This window comes from Leuciscus leuciscus (genome assembly GCF_965113295.1).
Source record: "Leuciscus leuciscus genome assembly, chromosome: 2".
NCBI classification, from domain to species: domain Eukaryota; kingdom Metazoa; phylum Chordata; class Actinopteri; order Cypriniformes; family Leuciscidae; genus Leuciscus; species Leuciscus leuciscus.
This window is the reverse complement of record NC_138726.1, coordinates 62,251,755-62,273,968: the sequence shown is the minus strand read 5'-3', so window position 1 is coordinate 62,273,968 and position 22,214 is coordinate 62,251,755. Positions and strand designations below refer to the sequence as shown.

General features: G+C 37.5%; 2 protein-coding genes across 2 annotated transcripts in view; both read left to right on the top strand.

Moving 5' to 3' along the window:
* LOC309492470 (aerolysin-like protein) overlaps window positions 1–22,214 on the top strand; it is a 61,342-nt gene that overhangs the window by 38,543 nt on the left and 585 nt on the right. The gene's annotated exons all lie outside the window — the stretch shown is intronic.
* Window positions 6,193–22,212, top strand: LOC309492501 (aerolysin-like protein; the record flags this gene model as incomplete). Its single annotated transcript, XM_082161519.1, has 2 exons — window positions 6,193–6,245; window positions 21,560–22,212. A coding segment is annotated over exon 2 (636 nt), but the record flags the coding sequence as incomplete, so codon positions are not given.

Genomic DNA, 22,214 nt, shown 5'->3' with positions numbered 1-22,214 from the left:
ATGTTCATGGACCCCAGAATATTCCTGTGTACGAATATCTGAACATGCAATATATCAAAAGAAAACACCAACCCTTTTCAGTTTTATTCTAGCTTAAAGGCACAATATGTATTTTTTTTTATTTAAAAATATAAAAAATCACTATATCTATGTTATATATTTTTTAAAGTTGTGTATTTACATTATCCCGACAGTTCCAATTAACTTCTTAATCCAGAGAAATTCATATTTTAATTCGAAGACACGGACCGTGTCTTTATTTCCGTTTTGTCGCCGTCAATGCCGTCATATCCGTGTTGTCTCTGGTTTCCGCTCGTGCTGCCATGGCAACCAGAGCTATGAACCAGAGCCCTCTGATAGTAACCAAACTGACGCGGACAACTGTGTAGTTCGCAATGTCTATTTGCACGCTGTTGTTGTTTCGTTCAAACATTATGGACCATGGCAAGCAGACTTTGGATAAAAAAGGAGAACTAAACCGAGAATCAATATCAGCGCGGTGTTTTCGAGATGTCGAGAGCTCACATGGACACTATATAAACGAAGGCTCCACGTCCGAGACTTCGACAACTCCTACATGTACTTTATTAAACAGGTGAGCACATTTACATAAAACTAATCAAGGTTATATAGTTCAACAATGATAAAATGTTAGAATATGATCTGTATGTTATTCTAATGTTGATCTAGCTTACTGCTAGTCTCATACACACAAACTAACGTTAACACATACATTTCAACACATTCAAATGCAGTTTAGAGTGATAGTGTAATGTTAGACCAAGTGAAACAACGCTGCGTTACCTCTCAAGTTTAATTTGTCTAATAAACTGACCTGTGAGTAGTAATTCTGCGTGTAGTTCGGTAGAATGAAATGTCCATATTCCTTTTATATCCGCGGGACTCGCATCGCGTGTGGAGCTGATAGCTGTCTCTTAGCAATCCCGAACTGCTTCATATCACAGTCATGAAAAGCATCGATGTATTCAGTAATCCATATACATTATTAGATCGGTCGGCTTGACGTTGACGACAAAATCCATAATTCATAGCAAATGTTGCGTCATCAATCTACGCCTTTGTTATTGTAAATAGGTTAGCGACCCCTAGTGGAGAAAAAATCCCATACTGTACGTTTAATGCATTATTTTTAATCAACACTTGAATGTGGGTAAGTTTCATAAAAAAGCAGCATTTTGAGTAAAAAGCTGAGAAAAATCACGTTTTTATCAAAGACTTTGTCCAGAACAGATTCAGTGATGATCAAAACATAGATGGAGTAGATCGAGTCCATTAACATTAAAATGGCACTTAAATAAAAACATGCACAGGTATTTGAGTCTGCAACGTTCACAAATCAGCACACTGCCACTATTACAGCTGTAAATGCACATTTGGTATATAAGAGGATCATTGAGTAGACAGCTTCACTGATTATAACGGAACTTTGTGAGATTGCCATGAACTGAAGTGATTATAATGGTAGTGCGCTTTGCATGCTTTCTAGGCTATCTACAATATACTTGGAATTTGAATAAAAGTTGTTTTTCATTTGTCTTTTGTTTTCATGTCTGGGTAATTTTATTGGTTTTGATGACATAAGATGCACTACTAGACATAACGAAGGAAAGTTCATTTAGATTCAAAATAACTAATAGCGTGATACCTTTTCTAAACTTAAATACAAGAATACTGTAAAATACTGTAAATTGTCAAATTGCTTAAATTGGGTGCTTTATTAAGATTTAAATGTGAGTCTTTATCTACTGCCACTATTTTGAATTCACCCAACCAGAGTTGCACAGTGATCTCATGAGGATTCATTATTATTGTATACAAGTATATACACACACACACACACACACACACACACACATAATACATGACATTGTTGAGTAGCTGCCTTGATGGGGATCCGGGCAATTGTTTTCCAAAAGATTATATCATACTGATCTGTGCTCAAGTGGAAAAGCAACTGGAACCATTCGTCCTCATGATGGAAAAGTGATTACTTTGGGGTTTACAAACACAGAAAAGAAGGTGCTGAAGCTTTGAATGTATGTTTTTAAAAGTGAATAATGACAGACACTTTCTTTAGAACACAGTTCTGTATGCGGTACAATTACAAACCGTTCCCAGCTCAGATTTCGACTCACTGTTTGTCACGTATTCTAATCCTGATTCTGGAGCTCCACAATTGAAAAACCTGGATCGGTACAGTATGGCATAATTCAGCAGCGGTGTTTGGTCTGATGGTGGAAACTGGAAAGCACAATAAACTTCCAGAATGTGCTGTCAGCACCAGCAAGCCTGTTCACAAAATATACAGTTTTTAAACAAAACACATTTTTACAGAGACCCACACATGATATGCAAAAAAAAAAGTAAATTGTCTGGCCTACAATTTTTTTCATGATATATTGTATATTGTATATTGTAACCTGGAAATGTAACTGCAATTGCCATTAGGACGTGCAACTGATAACCCATGTCCTTTATCCCTGCAAACTCAAAGTAAAAATAATTCAAGAACCTGTTTAGTAATATAAACATTCTGTTAAAAGTTTAGGTCTGAATGAAAATATGAATGTAAAAATATCCAAGAGTCAAATTTAGTAGAAGTATTTTTTTAACTGGTCACCAGATAAGCAGAGGTCAGCCTCGCCTAGCCATCAATCACTAACTATAACTCAACTCCAGAGTCCAACAATGGCCACAGTCACACCTGAACCAGCTAAACTACATATTCAGCATCACTACAAACCTCCAGACAGGCGTGTTGGGCAAGATGGAGACATTAGCCCTCCAGGACTAGGAGCAGGTTTGAACACACCTTTCCAGACAGAATTGAAGATCAACTGAGAGTTAGATAACTTGCATTATTGCTAACACACGGGAGATACATTTTGTATTTTAGTATTTTTAGTATTATTATTTAGTACTATTAATAATAATCATGAATATCATAATGAATATACCCTGCAATGTACTTTTGGCTTACTTCATTTATATTCTTAAAGTCTGCTTAATTGGAAAAAACTATTTTTTTAATTGCTGAGGTCCAACTAAAGATATAATTAAGTATATATTTGATTGTGCTAAAGTGGAATTATTGCAAGTATACTTTAGTTACACTTTAAATATATTGCATTTAAAGATTGATATTATACACAGATCATTCAATCATTATTAATACTAACATTAAAACACATTTTAGGCATAATATTAAGAAATGTGCATTGTGCAAAAAAGAAATACTCCAAATAAATTTGAATTACAATTTTATATTTGTAAGTCTTATGTGATATGCCAATAAATATTTCATACCTAGTATGAAATAAGTGTATTTTTAAACAGATTTTTTTTTTTTTTTTTTAACTAGGGTTTATTGGACCCCATTGACATCTATTGAACGGACAAAATACTGACTTTTTTAATGACATGAGTGAGAATACATGATGACAGAATGTTCATTCTGGGTGAACTGGTCCTTGTCTTGTTGTGCATTAATGACATTGTGCATTGTTATTTCCTTGTGAAGTGGTTACTTAGACTTTCAGGATACCTTAGATCATCTTCTTTGCTGCAATCAAGATCGCCTCAAAGTGTTTGGCTGGTTGGTGAATGATTGTGAACCCTTGTGTTAGCAATAATGCAAGTTATCTGTATTAACTCTCAGTTGATCTTCAATTCTGTCTGGAAAGGTGTGTTCAAACCTGCTCCTAGTCCTGGAGGGCTAATGTCTCCATCTTGCCCAACACGCCTGTCTGGAGGTTTGTAGTGATGCTGAATATGTAGTTTAGCTGGTTCAGGTGTGACTGTGGCCATTGCTGGACTCTGGAGTTGAGTTATAGTTAGTGATTGATGGCTAGGCGAGGCTGACCTCTGCTTATCTGGTGACCAGTTAAAAAATACTTCTACTAAATTTGACTCTTGCATATTTTTACATTCATATTTTCATTCAGACCTAAACTTTTATCAGAATGTTTATATTACTAAACAGGTTCTTGAATTATTTTTACTTTGAGTTTACAGGGATAAAGGACATGGGTTATCAGTTGCACGTCCTAATGGCAATTGCAGTTACATTTCCAGGTTACAATATACAGCTTTCATGAAAAAAATTGTAGGCCAGACGATTTACTTTTGTTTTTTTGCATATCATGTGTGGGTCTCCGTAAAAATGTGTTTTGTTTAAAAACTGTATATTTTGTGAACAGGCTTGCTGGTGCTGACAGCACATTCTGGAAGTTTATTGTGCTTTCCAGTTTCCACCATCAGACCAAACACCGCTGCTGAGTTATGCCATACTGTACCGATCCAGGTTTTTCAATTGTGGAGCTCCAGAATCAGGATTAGAATACGTGACAAACAGTGAGTCGAAATCTGAGCTGGGAACGGTTTGTAATTGTACCGCATACAGAACTGTGTTCTAAAGAAAGTGTTTCCATTATTCACTTTTAAAAAACATACATTCAAAGCTTCAGCACCTTCTTTTCTGTGTTTGTAAACCACAAAGTAATCACTTTTCCATCATGAGGACGAATGGTTCCAGTTGCTTTTCCACTTGAGCACAGATCAGTATGATATAATCTTTTGGAAAAGATAATCTTTTTTGGCAGTGTAAAATTCATATGTGTATTATATGTGTGTGTGTGTGTGTGTGTGTGTGTGTGTGTGTGTGTGTGTGTGTGTGTGTGTGTGTGTGTGTGTGTGTATATATATATATACTATATAAAATAATACAAATGAATCCTCATGAGATCAACTCTGGTTTGGTGAATTCAAAATAGTGGCAGTAGATAAAGACTCACTTTAAATCTTAATAAAGCACCCAATCCCAAGCAATTTGACAATTTACAGTATTTTACAGTATTCTTTTATCTAAGTTTAGAAAAGGTATCATGCTATTAGTTATTTTGAATCTAAATGAACTTTCCTTCGTTATGTCTAGTAGTGCATCTTATGTCATCAAAACCAATAAAATTACCCAGACATGAAAACAAAAGACAAATGAAAAACAAACTTTTATTCAAATTCCAAGTATATTGTAGATAGCCTAGAAAGCATGCAAAGCGCACTACCATTATAATCACTTCAGTTCATGGCAATCTCACAAAGTTCCGTTATAATCAGTGAAGCTGTCTACTCAATGATCCTCTTATATACCAAATGTGCATTTACAGCTGTAATAGTGGCAGTGTGCTGATTTGTGAACGTTGCAGACTCAAATACCTGTGCATGTTTTTATTTAAGTGCCATTTTAGTGTTAATGGACTCAGTCTACTCCATCTATGTTTTGATCATCGTTCTGAATCTGATCTGGATGAATTCTTTGATAAAAACGTGATTTTTCTCAGCTTTTTACTCAAAATGCTGTTTTTTTTTTATGAAACTTACCCACATTCAAGTGTTGATAAAAATAATGCATTAAGATGGAATACAACTGAAAAGGGTTGGTTCTTTCTTTTGATATATTGCATGTTCAGATATTCATACACAGGAATATTCTTGGGGCCATGAAAATTTTGTGAAAGGTTTTTTTTTTTTTTTTTTTTTGTATAGGGAACTGACTAGCCTGACTACGTCAGACTTCCTACTTCCGCTAATTTCATTTCGCTCCTGTAGTCAGTCTGAGATAGCAGCCTATCTTTCAGTTTTCCACCGGCCTGAAAACAGCCGGGCCAATCAACGAACAGAGGGCGGGCTGAGAGCCGTGACGTAGACGCTGATTGTACCGTGGATGCGTAGATTTACTTCACATAATCTCCAAAAGTCATTCACAGCCATGTTCACTCCGGTATTTCGCTCGATGATTTAGTTTTTGCATCATACATGCGTTTACAGTGGAAGTTAGATGCGGCTGAGCATGCGCATAACACACGCCATAACCAAACGTTATGTGATTGGCTTACGGGTAACCAATGATTTTAAACTTCAGACAAGCGCCCCCCCCGCGCGAGAGAAAACACTTCTCTATTATGCCCTTCCAGACTCTGTATACGAAGCAAAGTGAAGTAGCAGAGTCTGGTATTACCAGGCTAGGAACTGACAGGGAAAGAGTTAAAAAGATAGTGTTTGAGTGAGGTGGGGGGAGCAATTACACTGACTCTGGGTGTGTTTTAAGGACTGTCTGTCCCCTTCAGAGCTGAATTTAAGCAGCAGACTGACCAAACACATCACACTCTTCCAGCTTTGACCAGACCAGCTGCTCTTGAGAAGAATTTCAGACTGCAGTCATTCATGTAAGTATACTTTCATTCAAGGGCACTTGACTTAAGATGTAGCTAGCTAACAGTTTCTAATACTTTGCATGAGATTATTGAGCCCAGTTTTCTCCCACTGCGTATCTATAGCACAAGTTCATGTTTTCATTTGGCATGCTCTTTATGTGCAAAAGTCATCTTTTATGTGCATATAGGGTTACGGTAGTGGTGGTGTTTTAAAAAGAGGAGGCAAAAGGCCTGAATATTTTATATAGCTACAGTATATCAAATGTAAATTTATGTCTGTTACTCATAATTTTCCATAAAAAAGAGAGACCAAATACAATTCTATTTTGTATTTTTGCTATAACAATGTAAATTTCTATTTATTAAAACCAAGTAGACATTTCATTAAGTAAAAGTTTTTACGCATTTTTACATTTATTCCAAAATAATAAAGGCAGTAAATATTTAAACAATGAATATTATTTGTGAACTAATATTCAGCTAATAGTAAACTTTTTCATTAGATTTGCCATTAACATCATCATTGTCTTCATTCAGACCGATTTGAGAATGCGCACGAAAACAAGAAGCGGGATTTACTGCACGAACAAATCATATCCAATCATAACCGTTCATATCCAATTAAAGCCCGATGGAGACACTAGGCTTATTCGACTTCATACAGCTCTGCGCAGACCGATCGGTGGCTGACTTGAAGCACTGCATGCCAGTTAGAAATTTTACCCGACTTTAGACATCGCGACGCCACGTGACTGTGACATATGCCATCAAAGTACAGCGAGAGTGATTCGAGAGCAGCCGGCTGGTAGGTAACCGTTTCCAAGATATTCGCAAAGGTTGTTTGAACACTTAATCACAACATTGCACAAATCATAAGGTGCAACCTAGCATGTTTGGTATCCTTGTACTCAACGAGGATTCAGGAATCTAAGGAGATGACTCCAGTGAAAATAAGTCAACCAAATCCAAAGTTATGAACATGTGAACATTTGATTTTACCACTAGGTGACGCTGGCTCGAAACTTCTCAGGCTCCTTCAGAGCATCGTGCCAATGATCCATATCAAGTTTTGTAACGCACTAATGCATTCATAAGAATTTAAAATGGGCAACGCCAAAAATGCCCGATATCATTAGACTCGGCATCTATCGAGACCATTTTAGGATTTTTGGCCGAACAGTTTAGAAGTTCTAAGAGACATTATATAATATTATATAAAGTAGGTGGCGCTGCGCCAAAATGCAGCATGTTCCCTCAGGTCATACTTGTGATGGCAAATACGGCAAATATGTTTTTTTCTGAATACAATAACGCATTGTGGAGATACAGCCTTATGTCTATTTTAGCAAACACTATGTAAAATTTGTGCATGCATTAAAAGGATAGTTCATCCAAAGATGAAAATTAGCCCATGATTTACTCACCCTCAAGTCATCCTAGGTGTGTATGACATTCTTCTTTCAGACAAAGTTATATTATAAAATGTCCTGGCTCTTCCAAGCTTTACAATGTCAGTGATCAGCTGTATATTTTTATATACTTATGAAGTCAGTTTTAAAGTTTAAAAATATTGATATTTTTCTTACACAAACACATCGCTTCACTTCAGAAGGACTCGATTAACCCCCCAGAGCCATGTGGAGCACTTTTATCATGGATAGATGCACTTTTATCATGGATGGATGCACTTTGATGGACTTCAAAAAATATACAGCCGATCACTGCCATTATAAAGCTTGTAATAGCCAGGATATTTTTTTTTATATAACTCTGATTGTATTTGTCTGAAAGAAGAATGTCATATACACCTAGGATGGCTTGAGGGAGAGCAAATCATGGGCTAATTCTCATTTTTGGGTGAACTATCGCTTTAAGCGCTTTATGCATTAAGCACTTTGCCACGAGAATTAATGTTGTACCCTCAACGTAGGATCTCGAGGTGACGACTTCCCATTGCATGGTCACAACATATGGATGTTGTTACCTGTTACTCATAATTTTACATAAAAAAGAGAGACCAAATACAATTCAATTTTTATTTTTCTATTTATTAAAACCAAGTAGACATTTCATTAAGTTAGTGTTTTTAGGCATTTTTACATTTATTCCAAAATAAAAGGCAGTAAATATTTAAACAATGAATATTATTTGTGAACTTATGTTCAACTAATAGTCAACTTTTTCATTAGATTTCCCATTAACATCATCATTGTCTTCATTCAGATGATCCATATCAAGTTTTGATATGGCAAATCTTAAATCACATGAGCCAAATTCATTACACATAATGACACGCAATAGATGTTTTTTTATATATATTTTTTTTACATTTTTTTATACAAACCATTACTTAATAATATTTCAACATAAACATTCAACGCTGGACAGGTAATGAACATAATCTAGTTATTTATTATTTATTTAACAGGTAAAGTAAAGTATTTATCAATGCACATTAAATAACAAATTAATAATGTCAGATAGATATCATTGTAATACTAGTAGTGATGTTGTACAATGAGGACGTTGTCTTGTCTCCAGAAATAAGGAGGGTTTCAACACTGGCACGTTTGCTTTGGTCAGATTCCGAGCGCGATTCTTCCCGAAGCGTTGGTGTGGTTTCACACTCAACTTGAGTCTGTTGAACCATGTTATATTTGTGTTCATCTTACATCAGCACACACGCATGATAGAAAACAGAAAACAGGACACAGGTCAATACATTCTTTATAAATTCGAAGTATACTTGGCTTGTAGTTGTTGTAACAAACTGGACTTGCAATTTAACTAAACCAGCAGTCACTCAAAAGTTCAGGGTACTCACAAGGCATTAATGAATAAGGGGAATAACTGAATCAACACTTGTAATCAGACAAAGATAAGCAGGTTAACCAACAAAGTATATTGATAACTCAATAGTAAAATCAGAGAAAATGACACTTATCCGAGAGTCCTTGATCAAATAGTCCGTGCTTGAGAAGTATTGTCCTTATGTATGAATCCTTAGTCCTTGAGCCCCAAAAAATGAATCAAAATGTCCAAAAAATTATAATAATCCTCCAAGCGTGATGAAATGGCAAAAACACCCCAAAAAAACAAGTCTTCTCTTGAATCTCGATGGGAAATTAATCCATAAGCGACTTCAAAGGAGAAGGCTAAAAAAACACCAATCCGTTTGATTCCAACAGGATCAACTCACATGCCTTCTCTTTCAACTTGCTGGGCCATTTCCCTTAAAGAAGGCCTTCCTTCCCCTAGGTGCTCTCCTGTCAAAATAAAAGTCCATTTTGCCTACTCCAGGATATTTCTCCACCAAACATAAAAGTCCCACATACAAAAAAGACAGAGAAATTCAACTAGGGCCTGAAACTAATTAAATCATCCCTATACATATTTTACACATTATCTAACATTCAATGTCTTCCTCACATTGATAAAATAAAGTATATTTATGTATTTCTCTTAGCCCTAATATAGTGTGACATTTTTAACTCTTTTGATTGAGTAGCCTATTAAATAGACTTTTTTTACATAGTTTTTCATATACAGTCTTTTGAAACTTACAGTGTTTGAAAATATTGATTAGAATATTGATATAAAACAGATGTTTCTAAATCTGTGTATCTCCTACATAGGAATTTACTCTAATTCTACTTTACTCTTTCCCCACCATTAACTGAATTTTCCAGCTATCCATGTTTCCACTGCTATTCGGTAGGGGGCGCTATGACACATCTTCTGAAAAAGTACTGAATCTCCTGATCAAAACACAGGAGAAGAAGAAGCAGAAAAAAGTGATAGAAGATTGCTTACGCATAATGTGATATCATACACATTATGCATACGCAATAATGTGATCATTTGCAATAACATACGCAATAATGTGATCATCAAACAATAAACAGTGCGTAAATCAAAACTGTTTCATGTTACCAAATGAAACGAAACGTAACCAATGAAGAGAAACGACTGTGAAGCTTTGGGGGTGTTGGACTCGATCTACTCCATCTGTGTTTTGATCATCGTTTTGAATCTGATCGAGGCGTAGTCTGACAAAAATGTGATTTTCTCAACTTTTTTGTTTAAAATGTTGCCTTTACTTATGAGACTTACTGAGATTCAAATTTTTATAAAAAAGGATGCATGAAGCTAATAAAATGTTGTTAAAATTTGTTAAATTAGGTATTTTTCAAGTATAAAAAATAATATCTACATTTGAACATAGTATACTGCAAGTTCAAAAATAATATATAAATAGTAAACTAGAAGTATAATCTTATGTTCACTTAAAGAAAACTCACAAGTATACTTTCAGTATAAACTACTAAACTAGTAGTTTATTGAGACTACACTTCAGTGTGTACTTTCATAAACTAAAAAATAAATAAATAGTACTTGTCAAGTCAAGTCAAGTCAAGTCAAGTCAAGTATATTTGTATAGCGCTTTTCACAATACAGATTGTATCAAAGCAGCTTCACAGTATTAAATTAAAATACAACAAGGTTTGTTTCAAGTGGAATTTATTGATTGATAAAATTAAATTAAATATCCCCAAAATATCCCCAACTGAGCAAGCCAAAGGCAACAGTGGCAAGGAACCGAAAAACTCCATCAAGTGACCTAATGGTGTCCTAAAACTCCATCAGGTGACCTAATGGAGAAAAAAAAAAAAACCTTGGGAGAACCCAGGCTCAGTCGGGGGCCAGTTCTCCTCTGGCATTTATGAGCTAGAGGCCAGATTGTAGTTTGAACTTTAAGATTATATGAATGCCTGGCTGAAGAGATGCGACTTTAATCTAGTTTTAAACTGGGAGAGCGAGTCTGAGCAACGAACAGTATCAGGAAGACTATTCCAGAGTTTTGGAGCCAAATGTGAAAATGCTCTCCCTCCTTTGGTGGTTCTGGATATCCTAGGTATGACCAAAAGCCTTGAATTTAGTGATCTTAAAGAGCGCGATGGATTATAGGGCGATAGAAGATCCGATAAATAGACTGGAGCTAAGCCGTTTAGGGCTTTATAAGTCAGTAGCAATACCTTGTAATTAATACGGAACTTTATAGGTAACCAATGCAGTGATGATAAAATCGGTGTTATATGATCATATTTTCTTGATCTCGTAAGAACTCTAGCGGCGGCATTTTGGACTAACTGTAGCTTGTTTATTGAGGATGCAGGACAACCAGCTAATAAAGCATTACAGTAATCCAGTCTCGAGGTCATGAATGCATGAACTAACTTTTCTGCATCAGAAACTGATAGCATATTACGTAGCTTAGCAATGTTTCTAAGGTGGAAAAAGGCTGTTTTTGTAACATATGAAATATGATTTTCAAAAGACAGGTTGCAATCGAGTATAACACCCAGGTCTTTTACTGTAGAGGATAAAGTAACAGGACATCCTATGATGTTAAAGTTGTATTGTGCAAGGTTTTGTGGGCGGTTTTTTTAACCGATAAGTATTACCGGTTGTCTTGTCTGGATTTAATAAAAGAAAATTACGCGTCATCCAATCTTTTATATCTTTAACACACTCTGTCAATTTGGAAAATTGTGCGTTTTCATCTGGCCGTGATGAAATATATATTTGAGTGTCATCAGCATAACAATGGAAACTAATTCCATGTTTCCTTATAATATTTCCAAGTGGTATCATCTATATTGAGAATAACAGAGTGCCCAACACAGATCCCTGCGGCACTCCATAGTTTACTGGAGTTAAGATCGATTTTTCTCCATTTAAATAGACAAAATGGTAGCGGTCAGATATGTATGATTTGAACCAGCTTAATGCTTGTCCTTGAACACCAGTATCATTTTGTAGTCGATCTAAGAGTATTGTGTGATCTATAGTATCAAACGCAGCACTAAGATCAAGTAAAACTAGTATTGAGATACAGCCTTGGTCAGAAGCTAAAAGTAAATCATTTGTGATTTTAACGAGCGCAGTTTCAGTGCAATGGTGCGGTCTGAATCCAGACTGAAACTTTTTATACACATCATTTTGTTGCAAGAAAGAGCCCAGTTGAGCGGACACCACTTTTTCTAATATTTTAGACATAAATGGAAGATTTGAAATGGGTCTATAATTTACTAGGTTATTATGATCTAATTGTGGTTTCTTAATGAGAGGTTTTATAACTGCCAGTTTAAATGTTCTTGGAACATGACCTAAAGATAAAGACGAGTTAATAATATTGAGGAGAGGCTCTTCCACTACAGGTAACACTTCTTTCAGTAGTTTAGTTGGTATAGGATCTAATAAACATGTTGTTTTAGATGAAGTGATAAGTTTATTTAACTCTTTTTGTTCTATAGTTGTAAAGCACTGTAATTGTTCTTGCGGGGTGATAATTGAAGCTGAATTATAAGGCGCAATTGAAGATTGAACTTTTACAATTGTGGTTCTGATGCTTTCTATTTTCTCAGTGAAGAAGTTCAGGAAATCATTACTACTGAACTGTAACGGGATATTTTGTTTGGGTGATGTCTGTTTATTTGTTAGTCTAGCCACGGTGTTAAATAAAAACCTTGGATTGTTTTGGTTGTTTTCTATTAGTTTGCGGAGGTGCTCAGCCCTGGCCGCTTTTAGGGCCTTTTTATAACGTGACATACTGTCTTTCCACGCGATTCTAAAGACCTCTAAATTAATTTGTTTCCATTTACGCTCAAAAATATGGGTTTCTCTCTTTAAAACATGCGTAGTATTGTTGTACTATGGTGCTTTAATTTTCTCTCTGACCTTTTTTAATTTAATAGGTGCAACCACATCCAATGTTCTAGAGAGAATGGTGCTAATAGTGCTAGTTAGTTCTTCTAGTTCATCTGTTTGTTTGGGTTCAGGCAGCAGCTGAGACAGATTAGATAAGCAATTTGAGAAATTATCTATGGTGGATGGGAGGATTGTTCTGCCTGGTTGATAACGCGGCGCCGCATGACATATTACAGCAGTACGTAATATGCAAGTTACCATGTAATGATCAGTGACATCATCACTTTGTGGAATGGTATCTATATCGGTTGGATCGGTTCCATGTGATATAATTAAATCGAGTGTATGATTAAGACGATGTGTTGGTCAGGTGACGTTTTGCTTGACCCCAAATTAATTTAATAAATCTGTAAACGCAGCCCCTAACGCATAATTTGGATTATCTACGTGTATGTTAAAATCTCCAACAATTAATGCTTTATCGACATTGACTAATAGGTCTGAGAGAAAATCTGCAAACTCTTTTAGGAAATCAGCGTAAGGCCCTGGCGGTCTATATACGGTAGCCAAGGCTAGAGATAATAGGGATGTTTTTCTAACATCTAAGAGCGTAACATTTAGTACAAGTACTTCAAACGAAATAAACGTATAAACCGTTTTCTGAGTAACACTTAGAATATCTTTATAAATGGTTGCAACACCGCCGCCACGACCAATCAGACGGGGCTCATGCTTATAACAGTATCCAGATGGAGTAGACTCATTTAGACCGAAATAATCATTTGGTTTAAGCCAGGTTTCAGTAAGGCAAAGTACATCAAAGCTATTATCTGTGACTATTTCATTTACAATAACTGCCTTAGGTGTGAGTGATCTAATGTTTAGAAGACCTAGCTTTAGAAATAGTTTTTGTTTACTAATAGCATCATGTTCTGTTTTAATAACAATTAGATTTTTCCTAGATCCTGCAGTAGATTTATTATTTGATCTCACTAAACGAGGAATAGACACGGTTTCTATGCAATGTTCTACACTAGTATTTATACAAGTTAAATTGGTGCAGCAGAGACTATGATTTGGACTTTTGGTTACTAGTCAAAGGGTATTTAACATTTTGGAGATGTTATCTGACAGAAGATCCGCTCCGAATCTGCTTGGGTGTAAGCCATGAGCACGGAAAAGCCTAGGATGCTCCCAAAACAGATTCCAATTATTTACAAAGAGCAGTTTCTGCTCATTGCACCATGACATTAACCATTCATTTAGCGCAAATAATCTGCTGAACTTTTCATGCCCTAATCGGTACGTGGGAAGCGGTCCTGACACAATGATCGTTGTTTCAGGCGATGTGCTGCGTACCGTATCGATCAGATTCCTGAAGTCTTTCTTCAGAACCTCCGTCTGGCGCAGCCTGATGTCGTTCACTCCCGCGTGCAGGACCACAGTTCCGACGCGCTCGTCACCGTTCAGGATCTCGGAAATGCGAGCAGCGATTTCAGAAACACGAGCACCAGGAAAGCAGTGACTGTGCACCTTACTTTTACCTAACGTAGCGTGTACGTGCCGAACGATGGAATCGCCGATGATCACAGCATCGCGTTCTGTTTCGCGAAGAGGGGAGAAACGGTTTTGTGTGGATAACTCGAAAACCGGGAGGGTCGGAGAGAGTCTTGGTCTAGACCTGACTCGCGTCTTCCGCTGCGGAACCACCCAGGCTTCGTGGTGGCGTGTTGGAGCCGGAGTGAACGAGACCATGGCTGATCGCGACCGATGCTGAGGAACGCACGGAGTAGACGCGGTCGGAGTCAGCGGGTTAGTAACGTTAAACACTGATTTGTGTGCATCGGCGCGTGATGTTTCAAGAGCTAAACACCGGTCTCTCAGCTCGGCCTGTCTCAATAAAAGGTTGTGGATCTGTTTCTCAACAGCTTCCAGCTCAGACTGCAGTGCGTGCAGCTCAAATGTGTCCTCACCTGCACCAAAAGGTAGACTACTTACATCTGATATATTCGCCATTTTAACAGATGGACAGTGAGTTAGCAATGAAGCTACCAATGATGCTATCAATATTAATACTAATTTATGACTGAAGTCTTGGGTATAATCCGTCTTTTTAGTGGTAAGGGTGTAGAGTAGACGCACGATAGGCGAAAATGTTTTTTGTTTGTAAGTGAGTGTGGAGAAGACGCGTTCAGCCGTGATCCACTGGAGTAACCTATAAGAGTATCCGGAGTTGGATCACTAAAGGCTTGAGACGTGTCTGCTCAACAGTCCGCGTTGTAACTATGAGGTTTGAGCAGTAGTGCTTCTCAGTGAGGAAAAGTAGAAAATGTTCGCTGTAAGTGAGTTTAAAGAGAAAAATCAAGAATTATAAATCAAATCGATAGAGCTCCAAAAACAACAACGTGTTCAGACGCGACGCATGCACAAAAGCCTAGAAGCTGTGGTTGTGGCTGTATTAAAATAGTAAACTACTAGGTTACTTATAAGTTCACCTGTGGTACAGATGCATTACAAATGAGAAACCTAGTTGTGTACTTAAAGTTTACTACTGTTACACTTATAGTACACTTAAACGTATACTTTTATATACTAAGAGTGGGCCAATTTAGTCCCAAGCAGTATTGAAATAGTACACTTACAGGTTTACTACAAGTACACATTGATATTAGTATACCTACTATATAAAGTATACTTAAAAAATACTTGAACATTAATTAAGTATACTTCATAAAATTAACTTGAAGTCTACTTCTTTTTCGTTAGAGTTGACTTGACTTGACTTGAGGACCAAACATGACAAAAACACAAGCACATGGCTAGTCACAAGCCATGTGCTCACACAAAACCAGAGATTAACACGAGGCTAATGAGAACACTCATAAGCCTCATGAAAGCACGCAGCCGATGAAAAACCCAAGCTGTGTGCAACAGAGCACAAGGCAAAACATAACATTAAAGCATGTGGCCGATGTAAACATTAACCGTGTGCTACACAAAGCACAACAAGACAAGCGAACAGAAGAACGTACGGCCTGAGCAAATTCGAAATCACACGCTGACACAACAAGACGCTCACGAATTCCCACACAAAACAGAAGTCAAAATAAACCGAAGTGCCGGGATCTGAACACCACGTCTCGCACTCAAGACAACTCACACACAAAGACAAGACAATTCTTAAACTAAAGTGTAGCATGCTAAAGCACAATAATAAAAAGAATACTAATAGCCTAAAAATGGCACTTACATTGGATAAAAAATTAAGAAAATGAAATTGAGCTGGATATTGTGTATCAGATGCATGTAAAGGGTGATTTCTGCATATAAAGAGCACACCAAATGAAAGCATGAACTTGTGTTATAGATATGCTGTGCTAGGAGATTGTGTTGTATGCAACTACCACAGGACTACACAACAATAGCCGCTTTTCCACCATCGGCCAAACTGTTCTCTGTGCTTAATTGTTCCATTCCGTGCCAATCTGGCCCAGCCGGTATGGATATGGTTTGATTTTCAATGAACTCTTTGGAATGTGTTCAAATGTGTCAGTCATTTCCTTTATAACACAAGAGTTTACAGACGTATGAGATACAAATTAAGTCACTGTGTTACAGAGGATGATTGGATATTTCTGTTAGTAACTTGTTTACTACGGTCAATTAGCGCACTTGACCAGCTACAGAGAGCCAGACAACAGACAAGTGACCAATCCTGAGTGGCGAAGTCACAACATGCATGGTTAGCCAACGGTGCTGAGACTTCCGAGCCGAAAATGGTTATTAATCGCGCCGTGCCGAACCAAACTCGAGTGGAAATACAACATTAACCATTCCTTACCACTCTTAGATCCGTTTGGCCTGACAGTGGAAAAGCGGCGAATGTTTCCCAACCCTGTTCCCAGAGGCATGCCGGAACTGCACATTTAAGCTGTGTCCCAATGTGAAGTCTGCATCCTCCGAAGGCCGTATTTGAAGGCCGATTGCGTCACAGCGGCGCGTCGAAACGTCACAGCGGAGCGACGAAGGATGTCCCAATTCAAAGGCTGCACACTTCGGAGATCGCATTTGAAGGCCGATTGCGTCACCGCGGCGCGATGAAGGCTGTCCCAATTCAATTCTGCATCCTCCGAAGTCCGTATTCGAAGGCCGGTTGCGTCATCGCGGCGCGACGAAGGCTAAAGCGACGCCAAATGCACCCTTCGTTTCCCCGTGAAAGGAAGGATACATAAATGGACACTTAGCGGACTATCCTACCCCATAATTCATTGCGCGTCGGTGACGACAGCATTTTTATAAAAAAAAAATTACGGCCGAGAGTTCGCTGGTGGACGGCAAATTCACATTTAAATGTAAGTATTATGTTTTCATTTACTCAAATAGCTAGTGAAACCACAGTTAAAAGCCACAAGTTATTTTTTCTTATGAACTTCATCTTAACTCCATCACCATTGCGTGGCTTCATTTGTCAGGTGGTCTGAGGCAAAACTTGTGCTAATATTAGTTTAATAATTGTTTCAGGGAGCAAGGAGCAGACAGCTCAATTTATTAAACTGCAATTAAAAAAATTAATAAACGAAATAAATTAAATTAAATTTTATTGTAATATATGCACTAGTCTGTCTAACTTGTGTAAATAAGAAATATCACTCACCCTATAAAGCCCACAACAATAAGAAAAGCAGTAGATAAGGCAATGGGGTTTCACTTTTATGTGTTTTTGTAGTGCTGTCATGCAAGCTATGTCTACAAAGGTTTTAACCAAATTTGAGTATTCATGAATATGATTTTAAAAATACAAAGTAAGAAAGTTGAGATCACATCTTTGCTGAAATATATTGTGCTGTTGTTATTAACAAGCCATGGTTAATTTGCTCTGCCTTAGGATTGCACGTGTCCTGGGACAGGAGAGGGTGTGAGTGGGAAACCCACTGCTGAAACTTGGCCTTGGTTTGTCCTCATGGATGAGATGTTGGGACAGAGGCATTGCACCCTCATTGCCTCAATCCCTGAGGACACACCAGGGCCGAGTTCAGCAGTGTGTGACCAAGAAGAGGAGGAGCCAGGGGCAGCAGCACCAGCACCAGGACCAGCACCAGGACCAGCAGCACCAGCACGAGAACCCGCACCAGCTCCACGAAGAAGGCGAGACAGAGAGGACGAGTTTTTGGACTTGATCAGAGAAGACATGGGACTGCAGAGGCGAGGAGAGCACAAGAGAGAATGGACAGACTGTTTTCTCCTCTTGAAAGAATCATTGAGAAATATGTATATATGTATATATATATATATATATATATACAGTGCCCTCCACAATTATTGAACCCCCTGGTAAATATGATCAAAATTGGCTGTAAAAAATAAATCTGCATCGATTATCCTTGTGATCTTTCATTCAAAAAATGTGCAAAATTCTAACCTTTCATTGAAGTAAAAGAATTGAAAGTGGGGGGAAATCACATTATGAAATAAATGTTTTTCTCCAAAACACGTTGGCCACAATTATTGAAACCCTTTTATTAAATACTTTTTGCAATCTCCTTTTGCCAAGATGAGCTCTGAGTCTTCTCCTATAATGCCTGATGAGTTTGGAGAACACCTGACAAGAGATCAGAGACCATTCCTCCACACAGAATCTCTCCAGATCCTTCAGATTCCCAGATCCATGTTGGTGCTTCTCCTCTTCAGTTCAGCCCACTCATCAGGTCAGGGGACTGGGATGGTCATGGCAGAAGCTTCATTTTGTGCTCCACAACAAATTTTTGTTTTGATTTTGATGTTTGTTTTGGATCATTGTCCTGAAGGAAGATCCAACCACGGCCCATTATAAGATTTCTAGCAGAAGGCGTCAGGTTTTGATTTTTTATCTGTTGATATTTGATAGAATCCACAATGCCATGTATCTGAACAAGAAGTCCAGGACCTCCAGCAGAAAAATATGCCCACAACATTAAAGATCCAATGGTATATTAAATTGTACACATGGGGTACTTTTTATCCTTGTGTTCACCAAACCCATCTAGTGCGTTTGCTGCCAAAAAGCTCTGTTTTAGTCTCATCTGACCACAGAACCCTGTGTTGTTTGAAGATCCAGTCGTGTCTGACAATTAAATTTGCTGGAATTTGTTTTTGGATGAGCGAGGAGTTTTTTTTTTAAAGCCTCCCAAACAACATGTGGGGATGTAGGGGTTGTTTGATAATTTTTTTTTTAGGCTTTCTGACCCCCAAGACTCAACTAATCTCTGCAATTCTCCATCTGTGATCCTTGAAGAGTCTTTGGCCAGTCAAACTTTCATACTCGCCATGCATTAAGACAGTATAGACACACGTCCTTTTCCTGGCAGATTCATAACATCTTTAGTTGGTTATAACTTCTTAATTATTGCCCTGATGGTCAAAATGGGGATTTTCAATTCTTTAGCTATTGTCTTACAGCCACTTTCTAGTTTGTGATGCTCAACAATCTTTTGCTACGCATCAGAACTGTATTCTGTGGTTTTACTCATTGTGATGGATGATTAAGGGGATTTGGCCTTTGTGTTTCCTCATATTTAAACTCCTGTGAAACAAGAAGTCATAGCTGGACAGTTTCATGTTCCTAGTCACCCTGGTGTACTAAAAAAGGTAAATATTAATGGGAATATACTTCAGAGATATTTTACTCGTAAAAAATTCTAGGGGTTTCAATAATTGTGGCCAACGTGTTTTGGAGAAAAACATTTATTTCATAATGTGATTTCCCCCCACTTTCAATTCTTTTACTTCAATGAAAGGTTAGAATTTTGCACATTTTTTGAATGAAAGATCACAAGGATAATCGATGCAGATTTATTTTTTACAGCCAATTTTGATCATATTTACCAGGGGGTTCAATAATTGTGGAGGGCACTGTATATATATATATATATATATATATATATATATATATATATATATATATATATATATATATATATTCTTGTTTAACTTTTTTTCACTTATATTTTTTAAAAGGAAAAAAAATTATGCAACTTTAAATGTGTAAATAAAAGAGAATTCATTGCTCGGGACATTGTTTATTTTTGTAATGACAGTCATAATTTCTACATGAAACAAAATCTTCTATAACTTTTTCCCCCCAACTATTTACAACATATTTTAAACATATCAAAATCAACATAAACATTTAAATTTACAGTACATAAAATAAGAAAAAATTATGTAGACTTTTATTCAGCTGAGTGGGAGACCCTGGTTTGCTGCTGGACCGGGATGGGCTCCACAATAGAGACCCTGGTAAGGCCTCCTGCTGGTGGGACATCATCTGGGATGCTCTCCAGAGTGTTTGACTGCATATTTACACTATCCACGTCTACCAACAGGTTTGCAGGGCTGACTCATGGAATAAATATTGAGATACTTTATTACACTGAAGTACTTTAAATAACCACTAATACCGCTTTGGGGAAAAACTACTTGTCATATATTTCAAACCTTAGTTAAGCAAACTTATCTTGCATACTCTAATGTACTTAAGGTATCAAGAGTAAAAGTAAAGGAATTCTGGAGGAAAAAAAAACTTGTCAGGGTTTTTATGATGGTTCTGCTTTTATATTACTGCATATGTTGCATTTTACTTCTGAATATTTTCAAGGTTGATACATTTAAACTATATACTTTTGTGTAGTTTATTGTAAAACAATGCATCATATTGTAAAATAATTTTGTAGTGTTGCTGTCCTGTGTGGGAAAATCACTTCGAGTATTAACGATGTAGTTCCTTACATACCACCACTGGTTATTTTGAAAATTAAAGGAACAAAATGTAGGCCTATTGTCACAATATTAACAAATTGTTGCTAACTACAGCACCGTCCCATTTCAAAGGGCGCATCTGAAGCGCTCGGACCGGTCTAGCGGCGGAGGATTGTTCTTGTCGCCTAGCAACAGTGACTGACAGCTGCCGATGACGAGTGGGAGTAACATTCGCACTGGACTTTTTATATTCAACTGAGTTTTATATTCAAATAGGGTTGAAAACCTGTGAAAAATATATTTACCATGGTCCATTTATGTGCATAATAAAAAGAATACACTAGCCTACAAAATCGCATCAGGTAATATATAAATGAACATTTGAATCTTCGGCTAAGCCGAAAGTAGGCCTACATGACCTGGTCCTCCAGTAAAATATAAAACATAAAAATGACAATAGCCAATTCTGGCTCCATAGCTGTTTACTTAATTATATCAAATGAATTGTCAGGATGGCAGCATACTCTCGCACCGTTGCTTGGCGCCTGGAGCGGTAATCGGGAACACCTGGCTGCACAATTAGGAAATCCTACGAAGGCTACATGGTGTGTCGTTCGGAGGACGCATAGGCTGCATCGTTTGAAGTCCGCAGCCTTCGAAGGATGCAGTCTTCACATTGGGACACAGCTTTAGTGTGTTTGCCTATTCAGACACACCTGATTCAAGTCAGCTTATTAGTAGATACTCCAAGACCCGAAATGGATGGGTCAATTAAGAAAGAAGTCCGGCGTGTATTGTTGTTGTGTCTACAGAAACTAGGTTGGGAAACACTGCAATAAAGTTTAAAGCTGATGTTAATTCTGATCTGATATTTCTTTCAGATCAATTTAATTCCAAGATGTCCGACACAATGAATCTAGAGCTAATTGGTGGACAAGGAGGTAATGCATTCTCATTTACTGGTCAGAACAATGGTGCCAGTTTAGAGAAGATCGGAGTCTGGGTGGGAGAATGGCAGGTGAAGGCTGTCAGGGTCTGGCTTTCAGATGGGAGAGTTGAAACTTTTGGAGTAGGTTCTGGACCGTATCAAGAGTACAAGTTCACACCTGGTGAGTGTTTCACCTCACTTTCCCTGTGGGGGAACGGAGCAGGAACACGTCTTGGAGCCATCAAATTCAAGACCAGTCAGGGGAGAGAATTCTTTGCAAAGATGACAAGCTGGGGTTTAAAAGCCGAATATCCCATGGATGTCGGCTCTGGATTTTGTTTGGGAGTTGTAGGAAGAGGTGGTTCTGACATTGACTGCATGGGATTCATGTTTCTCAAAGCAGTTGAATCAACAGTTCTCACCGATGTCCAGTATCCCACTCTCCACCAACTGATACCAAAGGTGACAGTAGAAGAAATCAAATCCCTCAGTTTCAAGAACAACTCCTCTGCCACACAAAAACAAAAAGTTGAAAGCTCAAAGAAAATAACTAACAAATCTTCATGGTCTGTGAGTGCAAGTTTATCGGCAACATTTAGTACGGAAGT